The sequence below is a fragment of the Ammodytes marinus genome (genome assembly GCF_949987685.1).
Source record: "Ammodytes marinus genome assembly, chromosome: 9".
NCBI lineage: Eukaryota > Metazoa > Chordata > Actinopteri > Uranoscopiformes > Ammodytidae > Ammodytes > Ammodytes marinus.
Window position 1 is genome coordinate 21036597 of NC_137213.1, and position 12203 is coordinate 21048799.

Here is a 12203-nt window from a genome sequence, read left to right on the forward strand (position 1 = left end):
GTATTACATTTGCAGAATGAATTTGCAAATTCTGTCTTTGAGTACAATGGTCTATCTTGCTATGACGGCAGTTAAAACAAACAGTGGAAGTCTGACTTTCCCCCAACACCACAGTTATTTGTGAATGAACTCTTATCATACTGTTTCAGAGAATATCATGTATTGTGTGATGTGGACGATATTCTGTGAAATTTGACGTTATGCGTGTAAAATATTCCCGTAATGGATGTAAATTAGGGGTGAAATAAATGTTAAGAGATTAAAAGCATGATGATATACAGTTATTACCAATTGACTTAATAAATAAGAGTGGAATACACAGGTAATGTCTAGGTTGTGTTCAGGAAGTATGTAAATTTAATATTGTACAATTTAATGATATTGAAGAAGAAAGCTCCATTATTCCCTCACTCGCAAACAACACCCCGAGGTACTTGAACTCCTTCACTTCAAGTACCTCGGGGTCTTGTTTGCGAGTGAGGGAACAATGGAGCGTGAGATTGGCCGGAGAATCGGAGCAGCAGGGGCGGTTTCGCACTCGCTTTACCGCACTGTTGTGACGAAAAGAGAGCTGAGTCGTAAGGCAAAGCTTTTGATCTACCGGTCGATCTTTGTTCCTACCCTCACCTATGGTCATGAAGGCTGGGTAATGACCGAGAGAACGAGATCGAGGGTACAAGCGGCCGAAATGGGCTTTCTCAGGAGGGTAGGAGGGTGGCGTCTCCCTTAGAGATAGGGTGAGAAGTTCAGTCATTCGTGAGGAACTCGGGGCAGAGCCGCTACTCTTTTGCATTGAAAGGAGCCAGTTGAGGTGGTTCGGGCATCTGGTAAGGATGCCCCCAGGGCGCCTCCCTAGGGAGGTGTTCCAGGAGCGTCCAGCTGGAAGGAGGCCTCAGGGAAGACCCAGGACTAGGTGGAGAGATTATGTCTCCACGCTGGCCTGGGAACGCCTCGGGATCCCCCAGTCAGAGCTGGTTGATGTGGCCCGGAAAAGAGTTTGGGGCTCCCTGCTCAAGCTGCTGCCCCCGCGAACCGATTTCGGATAAGCGGTTGAGGATGATGATGATGATGAAGAAGAAAGCACATCATCATTTAGCCTACGGGTATTCTTGGGGAGCTTGTAGACTAGATTCTTGACCTTTTTTTCTGCGTGGTCTTATACAAATACAAAGTGGTGTGTTTTTGGCGACCCCCAGTCACAGTTGCGAGCAGTGATTTTCACTTCTGAGATTGTTTCACAATATTTTTGGGTCTCCGAAGAGGCAAGCTTGAAGCTTCAAGGCGAGCTTGAAGATTCATAACTGATTTTTGAAAATAGTAGTTTTGATAAAAAATTTAGTATAGGAAATAAGCAAAGATTAGATTTTATATTTTTGACCCCATACATTCATGATGTGACACCCATATTTGGAACCACAGGACTACATAGTTTAAATGAGTTCAACACACTTATTTGAGCTTAAATCAAAACAAACAAAACAACTTCTCAGAATACACAGGATGTTTTCCCCTTTGAAATGAAGAATGAAGAAAAATAATAATTGGATAAGCTCTTCAAAGTTCCAGAAAAAAACACTTTTCCCCTACCACACAATGTTCCTCACAGCAAGTCAGTTGATTAATAAAGTTGTCTGGCACCAATATAAACATCATCCCTTTAAAAACAAAGTGATGGCATCACAGGAGCCAGCCGGAGCATCAATGTGGTCCCTTTCTGCAGCTGCATGCAACACTGTATGTTCCTCTACCACGGAGATGATCATATCATCACTATAATGAAGCACAATCTTATGTCCTGCATAGACAATGACTGTTACACCACGACAACAAATACCCAAATTGATGTCTTCAAAGCATTTCCTATGTTAAATTGACAGAGTGAAGAAAGAAAAAAGCAGGATACGGCATTAAAGGTCTCTTGCTTACCATCTGCGGTCAACCTCCAGGTAGACTGATAATCTGACTGTGAGAGGGGAGAGACATCCATGAGCTGTCATGATCAGGAGGGGTGAAGCACAAACCTCCTTACCACCTCTGTGTGTTTGTGTGAATATCCACGCGGTGATGTTTGGCTTTGTGTGTGTCAGGAGAGCTAACTCCCGCTTATGTCCTCCGTTTCCATCCCAACCAGCCGGATCTGCCTTTTGTTGGGCTATAGAAAGCCACCACTCAGCCATGTAATTGAAATCCTGCTTTTGGAGGTGGGAGGGTGCTGTGTTTCTGGGGGTAGCCCGGGGGGTGTCAGTGATGCATATGTGTCAAAACATAGGACTATTAAGCAATCTTTATACAGAGGCTGCATTCACAAGATTGCAGTAGTAGTTGTATTGATACAATTATTCACGTGGCCCATTTGGCTGATGTTCACTGATTACAAGTTTGATCAACATACTATGTCTCATGTAGTTTATCATGATGGCCTTGATTTTTATCAGGTGGAAAGTAAACTCACAGAGAAAAACTGTGCTCGTAACAGGACGAGCTGAGGAAATCGCTCCTTTTTCATGTACAGCATTTCATGGAAAACACATTAATGTCAACAATCAGTCAAAGCTGGTACCAGCATGTCAGCAAGGATCAGGCATGGGGTCCACACAACTATGCTGTGGATCCCTTATCAGCGTAAAGAAACGTTTTTCCCTTTGTGATCGTCCACAGACCCACGTTATCGAATGAAAATACACACAGTATCTTCTCCTCTGTGCCCCAGCCGTTGGTAAAAGATCACAGAGAGACACTGTCAGATTTACACTTCACTTACACCAACATTTAACAGGATAACGTTTTCTCCAGGTTCACCCTAGGAAGTCTGCTCCTATCCAATTCTCAGTTGGGTCAGTGAAATTGTTTATCGGAGGGAGATACGTCTTGGGATCCCCGGGGAAAGGTGAGGAGGGAGGCTGGTTGAAATGGCCCATAAGGAAGATCCCAATTGTGCCGACAAAAAAAACAGATGCCATGACAATGAAGCAGATCCTGTCGATCACCCGGGCGACCAGGAACCACTCTTCATTCTCCTGGGGTTTAGAGAAAATTTGGAGATTATCAACAAGGTTTACTGAGAAGATGTGAGATAAAATGCTTAAAATGCAGAGCTTACATTCTGGAAGTTGTTCTGTTGCCTTGCTGTCTCTGCTATGTGTTTGCAGGAGGCCACACACTGCTTCAGCTCTGGAGACGCTTTCGCCAGGCTGGTGCTGAGCTGCTCTGCTGTAGCCCCCTCCAACCCACCATCTGTGTGCAAAACAGACCGGATATTCATACGGTTACAATAGGAAACCCACTTTCTTGTGCCCTTTAAAGGTCACATGTTATGCTCCTTTTGAGGTTCAACATTTTAATGTGTGTTTATAATAGCAACTATTTTCATGATGTAGTGTCCAAAAAAAACTTTATATTTCTGAGAGGGCAAGGCTTCTCCACCTACGTCATAGGGGAGATAAATCTGACTGGGGTTTTAGAACACAGGTTTTTAGAAAGGTGGAGAAAAAGAGATAGGGTTGTTTATTCTCATACTTTGGGAACTCTAGTCACAATGGAGACCCATATTAATGTTGGAAAAACCATGAAAAAGTGCATTTTGCACAATAGGTGACCTTAGAACATTATGCAAACTCGTGACTTGAATACATACGCAGCTTCTCCAACACTATTTTCATCAATCCATTCCTCTCTTTGAGTCTGGAAAACATGAGTTCAGAGCGAGCTGTTTTCATCACGTATTCCTCTGCCTTGCTGATGAGGGTCATGGAGCTGCGACGTCGACATGGCACCTGGAACATGTCTTTGCGGCCCGTAGCCTCAACGTTGCAGGTTCCTGAGGCGCTGTTGTTGTGGTTGTTTGGTGTCCATGGTTGCATCTGCATCCTCAGCAGGCGTGGCAGGATGTTGAGAAGGACCTGAGGAGGAAGTGGGTTCAGAGGGTTAATCCTTAGGCAAATAAAACATTGTTGACTTAAGTTTAAGTTTATTTAAAGGGACATTGCATATTAATAGACATTTACATGTAAATATACAGGATTGTAGCAAGTGCTAATTTGCATCCTTTGTCCCTTGATTAGTCGACACCAATCACATGAAACAAACATATGCGTGTACTCATAAATAAAAACAGACAATCTAAAAAATAAAAATAAATAAAAAAAATAAAATAAAAAAACATGCCACCGACAGAACAAGTGAGTAAAAACAATTATTCAAATAATGTTAAAAAATAAAATTAAAATTAAATTAAATTAAAATCTATGATAGATTGTGTGAACAGTTTTGAGATTCCAGCAGCCATACTTGAAGACATTTTTTAAAAGAGCCAAGAGTGGGAAGCTCACGTAGAGCAGCGGGTAGTGTGTTCCAGGTATGAGTTGCACGGTATGAAAATACAGCCTGTCCATAGGCACTTTTTCTAAAAGGAACAATACAGTCACCTCGAGAAGTTGCCCTGGTGGATCTACTTTCATTTTTTTGTATAAACATTTGCAATGGTGCTGGGGCGAGTCTGTTGAGAATTTTAAAAACCAGGGTGCAGTCTGCATACTTGATCATGTTTTGCCAACTCAGTAAATCGTGCTTCTTTAAGATATTGCAGTGGTGATAGGTTTTCGGTTTTTTATCTAAAATCTTAATGGCTTGTTTGTATACTGTTTCCACAGATGTTAACGTGGTCTTGCATGCCAATGCCCAACTTGTCATGCAGTATGTCATATGAGGTATAATCATTGAATTAAAATATAGTTTTGCTGAATCAAATGGCATATTTTCTCTAATGTATCTGAAGTTGGATAAATGAAATTTCATTCTGTTTACTGTTTTTTTTTTTTTTTTTTTTTTTTTTTTTTTTTTACATACTTCCCCAGTATGTGTCATTCAGTGGATGATGAATGGAAACGGCATCTAGAAAATGGTTGGGTCTAACAGGCACACAATCTCACCTTTCGGACTCTGTCTGTCATCATGTGAGTGTTGGGGGTTCTCAGGGAAACGTTCAGGACTATGACGCAGTTCATTACCACCATGGTGGTCACCGACATCACAAACATCAAGTACCTGCAAACCAAAGGTTCAGAAATCTCATCTTTCTCAACAAATATTTCCCATCACCTATGGTCGAACTGAAATCTTGGAGTGATCACATGAAACTTACTTTCCAATAAGAGGCACCGCCCTCGAGGTCTCTGGGACCTTTTTGGCAATGAGGAAGAGGAACACAGTCTGGCCCAGGAGAGTGGCTATAGACATGGTGCACTTCTGACCACCAGCTGCAAAACTCAAGCCATTATTCAGTTAGAGCTAGACGAAAAAACAGATCCAAATGACTGATAGTTACCTTGTGGAGCCAGGCCACTGTCCTGTCAAACACATAAAGGTCTGTAGAATTGGCTGTGTGTTTGAAAACACTTCTTTTCAAAAAAAGCACACATACTTCCATTAGTTTTCCTTATAACACCACCCCCAATGTGTTTTTGTTCCCCTGTCTATAGTAACTTTTGTGCTTTGGATTCCCACAGACCTGAATGGGGTTTACGAGACAGAGGTCTGACTACCCGAGGTTATACTTTTAGATGCACAAAGGGAGGAAAAAGACCTTTGGCAGGCAAGTAGTAGACAAGGAGGCAGAGGGAGGAGAAGAGCACACAGGGAGCGATGATGTTGATGATGTAGAAGAGGGGCTTTCTCTGGATGATGAGGAAGAAGACCACCTCTTGGTGCTCCAGCTCATCCCTGGTGTACTGAGTGTTGATCACAGTTTTAGCCGGCCTGTGTTTGATGACCCACTCTCCATTTTCTAACAACAAGATCATAAGGCTTATTATAATGATAGGAGAACATTGTATTATAAAGTGTGATTCCAAGTGTTAGCTATATACCTGTAAAAGCCTCCGGATCGATATCGACCCACTCCAACGGCTGGTTATCCTCCTCTTTGAGAACCAGTTTGATCTCATTGGCAGTGTAGGTCTGGGAGCTAAACACAGGGCGAAGACTTATGGTCGGTCACCACAACAAACACAACCATTTATTCACTTTTACAAGACAGGACGGTGAAAAGGGACCATGAATGAAGCTAGCATTGTTCCTGGGTTAGATGCTGCAGATTCTTCTGAAACAAAGAGAACTGACATGCGCACTGAGGGTTGAGAAACCAACCTTTCCCCAGTGCAACCTCACATGATTAGACCGTAAACAAACAACCAACAAAGGTTTGTGTTTTTTTAGGGTTTTTTATGTTTTATATTCCCAGAAAACACATGGTATTTATAAATATTAGTAATATAGGAATCTGTAGAAATTATCATTTCTAAAAAACCTAAACACAGTATTTGAACAGTATTATAGGAGTAGTAGTAACATACTACTGTGCTGCATTATATTAATTAAATCACTTTATAACAAAACTTTATTACTTACATTATTATATTATTATGCAAGTATTGTCTTTAGATTTCTATTATACATTCTGTAATGTATTCTTACATCATGATGTGTGTATATCTGGTGCAAATATAAATTACATTACGTGCAATTTAATATAATTATGTATATTGTAAGCCTACTAGACCCATATGAACTACTTTAAAGTAGTTTTTCCTGAGCACTGGAGTTGCACTGAACTACAGTACCATAATATGTAAAGTTTTTTTTTATTTTCAGCTGTCAAAATACTCTCTTTTGTATTATTATAATCCGTTTCAAGGAGTTTAAAAAAAAAATGTCTTTGCTTACCGCTCCATCTGTCCCTGTTTTTTTGTACTGCTCATCGCACAATGATCGGATACCAACCATACCAACTCACTGGTCTCTACTCACCGGAAGACCATGGTGCAGTTCTGCCAGTCAAAGGGAAAGTAGTTGACGGTGATGGCACAGGCGCTGCGGTAGATGGCGGGGGGCAGCCAGTACACACAGCCATCAGAAGACACCAGTGCATTGCAGTAAAGTGCTACCTCAAATTGCCCGTCCACGCTGTGCGCAAGTTAGAACAAAGGGAAACTTACATTTGCTGGTATGGACCCATTATGTCTTAGTTGTTCATATTGTACTCATTGTATACACGCAGCCAATCTTAGCATTAAAGTTGCACTTGAAAGATCAATGAAAACACATGCACATCCTGAAAGAGGAGGGTTGCCCCTCAGATCTTAGAATTGATCGTACACAGTATATTGACTTTTGTTTCAATGAATGTATTATGGTGTACAGACAATTTTTGAAACGCGTTTACAACAAATACTCACACTTCTTTTTAGATTTCTAGTCATTTTATTAATATAATTTAATTTCTTAAAAAACAGTGTGTCTTGTATGGTTCGCTCATCATTCAAATATCACATATTTGTAAAACATACACCCACAGTACAGGTTCCTCCAGTAAAATAAAGCTGCCATACTGCATCACTGATATCTAACTTTTGAATGATTTTCCTTAACATCATTTCAAGGAAATCCACTAAGTAGGAACAATGTCCTCCAAATCAAATTTTTCAAAGCTTTAAATGTTTAAAAAAATAAATAAAAAGAAATCAGCTTTTAACCTTATTGTCTTGAGCTACGCAGTGAAGTCATGGACATCTTGTCTGATAGTTCTTCTGTGCTAAAGTTGAACTTTCCAAAATAGCAATGTGAAAGTTAGCATAGTGACTTAGTGACTGTAATATTGTGTGAAAACACTCACTTGTTCTCCAGTATGACTTCTGGCAGCCAGATGCTCTTGGAGGGGATCCGTAGTTGAGAGGTGATGTTCCTATACAGAGCTGACCTGGGTGGTTGGTCCCATCTGAGCCTATAGTCACACCATTGCTACATACAGAAATAATGAAGGTTTGACTTTTGGCCAACTTTATTATAATTTATCATCCAATTCAACATCACTGCAAACCAGTAAAAAAAAAAAAAAAAAGCAGATGAGGTGAGTGAGGTGTGTGTGTGTGTGTGTGTGTGTGTGTGTGTGTGTGTGTGTGTGTGTGTGTGTGTGTGTGTGTGTGTGTGTGTGTGTGGAAGGTTACCATTTCTATCCAGACGCTTGTTGTCAGAGCCTCCTCCTTTTCATTCTATAAGCAGAGATAGTTTGGTAAGAAAAGTTTAGTCTCAGGCCTGCATGAAGCCATTTGCACTGATCCAAAAACACCATGACTCTACGTGACTCACCAGAGAAATGAGGTTGGTGAGCGTCATCTTGATGTCGACCTGAGTAATATGACCACTCATCTCCATGGGCCGAACATTCTTGTTGTAACCCTTCATCAAATCCTTGAAAAGTTCCCCCTCAAGATTCACCGCCGATGCTGCAGACAAACACCACACATGTCAGTGAAGGAACAGGGACACATTTAAAGGGCAGTTTTATGTATTAAGTCCAGGTTGATCGTCATGTGAAGTACTATTCAACCTGTTAGAACAGTTTTATAATGTCTCCCGTGGGCCTGAAAAGGGCTCTCCAAAAGTTAGAGAAAAAAAGTGCAATCTTGGCTTGAGCTTGAGGCATATTATCGTTGACTAAACCTGCATCAGAAACTGGATGTGTAAGGTTGAAGACACACACACACACACACACACACACACACACACACACACACACACACACACACACACACACACACACACACACACACACACACACAAAGCCTAATTAGATAATATTTATAAACAGCTTGGCTGGGGATACCAGTGGCTTAGTGCTGGAAATACAATGTATTTGACTGTATTCATAAGCATCAGTTAGGACACATGGAACATTGAGAGACCAGAAACCATATTCTCATATTCACTGGGACATATTAAGACCATTAAAAAAAAAAGAGCTTATTTCGCCCAAAATGACCTCCCATTACAATCATTTTATATATTATTATATAAAAATTATATATATTATCTATGCAACAACCTTGACAAAGGTGTTTTTAACCCAGCAGAAATAATAAAAATAATAAAAATACTTATACACATTCAATGGAATGGCAAAAAGTTTGAGTTCAAATATTTTAGTGCAACACTTTATTAAAAAGGCTTTGTTTTTAATAAGTGGGGACAATATTATCACTGAACAACTTGTTCCCCAACATGTGCTTTGCTCACTAATTCTTGATGGAAAAAATCAGATAAATGAGTGTCTCTTTCCAGTGCGACACACACTACATACACACTATGCAATCAACTACTCGATGTTTGAATACAATGAAAGGATGTTCAACCATTGTGGAAATTGATTTGATTGACTTGATTATTATTTTTTTTTTTTTAATTAGTATAATCACTATTTAATCTGTCGTTGATTTTATTTTTGCAATAACAGATGGATGAATAAAAGTCACATGTAATGGTGAATTTCTCGAAGAATGCGTGTACCTTTGTCATATTTTTGTCTTTAAATCTAAAAACTCATGATACACAAATTCACCCCACACCATGCACATTTCTAGAAACTAATAATACTGTATCGTTGTTGTTGTTTTTGTTCCTACCTGTGGCAGAAATCATAAAGACCATTACAAAGAGTGACACAGAGAGTGGAGATCCAAAATCCATTACTATGTGTGTTCGCTGCTGCGCTGTCCGAGACAAAGCTGTGATCACTAATCTGATACACATGGACACTCCTTGATGGAGCTGCTGGCACATGGCCTATGTTCATGAGTGTAGGACTGTGTGTGTGTGTGTGTGTGTGTGTGTGTGTGTGTGTGTGTGTGTGTGTGTGTGTGTGTGTGTGTGTGTGTGTGTGTGTGTTTGTTTGTGTGTTTCCCAGCATAAAGTCAGGGCTCGGGCTGATGGGAGGGATGAGGTTTAGAGGAATGGTTGGGGGCTGTTGGAGGGGAGTTGGTGATTGTTCCAAATTAAATCCGAGAGTGTATTTCTAGTACTGCATAGCCAGCTGTCACAACACACAGACATATGCACACACTCTGGGAACTTCATTTAGGGCATTGTACTCAGTTCTCGGCTGCCCCCCTGTGTTCAGGTACACTCTCATAACACAAAGTCTATGTTGCAATCCTGTCCACTGCACCTGTCTATTGTCATTCAGACATCCACACAAACAAAGTATTATAACTCATAGATTCATTAAGGGGCCAATTTAGAATAGTAGTGAGATATTTAAAGCTAGCATTTTCCATCAGAAGCCAGGGTTAAATGTGTTCTTTACAGACAATAAAAAAGGATTGCAGACAGACAGATTAGACGATAAAGACAGTGAGACAGCAACAACTCTCTGTGTGTCTGCATGCCAGAAATGTAAAAGAGCCATACAGTACACAAAAGAACAGGTGATAAGTCTTGTCCATTTACAGCACACCCCCTGTGATGACGGACCAGGCTCTGCTGAGGTTGCTGACACATTTGTGGCATGTCATTACAGTGTGTGTGTGTGTGTGTGTGTGTGTGTGTGTGTGTGTGTGTGTGTGTGTGTGTGTGTGTGCGTGCGTGCGTGTGTGTGTGTGCGCACGTCACAAAAATACTTGCTACTGACATGATTGCACACACTTCCCACAGACACATTAACACACAGGCCAGAGGCGGGAGTTGATGCGTTTCAGCAGAAGTATGTGTGTGGCTTTTCTCAGCTGTTCCCCTCATACCCCTGCATATCCATCTTTCAGCACCTAGGACCGGGTGGAAAACTACTATAGATTAGCGAGCAGTCAGACATTAGCTGTAAAGTTACTTTGATTAGTTTGGGCCCCTTCAGCCGTTCATCACTACGGCCAAACAGTTGCCCAGAATTAGCGACCAACACAGCGAAGTGGACGACCGTCAACATGCCACTAAGACAGAGCTTGTCTGCAGGTAAAAGTGTCACTTCCTCAACCAGGAGTTGTGTTTACTTGAGCACTGTTCTGACTCATGACAGATAGTAAGACACTTTCAACGCCAGCCCACTCCTGTGTCCAGTTACAATTCCCGGAAATAAAGAGTAAAGACAGGGAGGAGGTGCGAGGTAGTGGTCAGCACAGCACGGCAGCTGTTGTGTTGATGGGAAAGCTTAACCTTAAAGAGCCGGCCAATTGAGGTCAATTTAGGGGCACAAGAGGAACCTATCAGCATCTAAACATGTCTCCACAGAGAGCATGTTTGGGTCTCAGCACAGCTGCTGTACACCATACTGCTGTATTAGCAGCATTACTGTCAGCTCATTTGAATATCAGACATTACTACACCATTCAAAACAACATGCCATCGTATTATTAACACTTTATTCATATATAGATTTATTTAAATTTTCTTTTTTTAATACAAAAATACAAATGCTTTTATCTATACAAATAAATATAGTAGGAATAAGGTAAGAATATGAACAATATACAGTCTGTGTGCTTCACAAGAGGCTCAACCTTTGCAAAAGACGATATGAATAACTTATCATTTTGTACAGGTTCATAAGTTAGACAAGGCTGCATCCCGAACCACATAAAGACAATCCTGTGGCGTGATGGGTGGTCGAGAGTTGGATTGATACATTCACGGTTGTGTTTTCACTTAGAGCCGCAGTCAGGCTCTCAGATGGGGAAAACAAAATAACGCTTTCCACAGGAGGAGTAAAGTTTGTGTGGGTGTGCGTTTCATGTGCGTCTCTCTCTGTCCATTGACGAGGATAGTTCTGTCTCTTTAAGAGTATTTTTTCATGTCATCTCCCATGGCGTGATAATAAAGTTAAGTCTTGAGTGCCTCCAGTGCCAAAGCAATGATCCTAGGCACACTGCGGTAGAATGACTCATTTTCCAGGCCCACAAGACTGTAGAAGGTCAAAGGTCGTCCTGCCACCACAGCTCTGACCCGCGCCTGGTAAAGTCCTCTATCGTTCTTGGAGCTCAGATCAACTAATACCTGAACCAAAGAGCAAACCCAAGTTAAAATATTTTTATTTAAAGCTTTTGTTTTCATAACATTTACATCTTAAGGAAAAAGGATCTCACCTCTAGGAAGTTCATGCGCAGGTTCTTGCTTGGGATGCTTAAGACCCAGCTGTAGGAGTCTCTGACTTGTCTGACTTGCTGTGAGGACTCTCTCACTCCAGGACAAACTACAGGAAAGGAACGAAAACATTTCATCAGAGAAATAACATCTACCAATGAGCAAATAGTACATAGATTATTCTGTAAAAGTTACTCAATGAAAAGTTTGGCCAGAACTGGGTGAGGCACTTACTTTTCCCACTGGCCCCAGGTAGCTGCCTCTTACGAAGAAGGCTCCTGTATTTTCTGTGAAGGCTTAAA

At 41.1% G+C, this 12203-nt stretch overlaps 1 protein-coding gene across 1 annotated transcript; it reads right to left on the minus strand.

The window, feature by feature from the left end:
• Window positions 1-2795: 2795 nt before the first annotated feature.
• On the minus strand, window positions 2796-9519 carry chrng (cholinergic receptor, nicotinic, gamma; the record flags this gene model as incomplete). The annotated part of the gene is made up of 12 exons (XM_080034073.1): window positions 2796-3017; window positions 3101-3234; window positions 3635-3899; window positions 4929-5043; window positions 5141-5255; window positions 5582-5782; window positions 5865-5962; window positions 6805-6960; window positions 7670-7794; window positions 8001-8045; window positions 8143-8279; window positions 9456-9519. 12 exons carry the CDS (start codon window positions 9517-9519, stop codon window positions 2796-2798), a joined length of 1677 nt encoding a protein of 558 aa, XP_079890199.1.
• Window positions 9520-12203: the final 2684 nt, after the last annotated feature.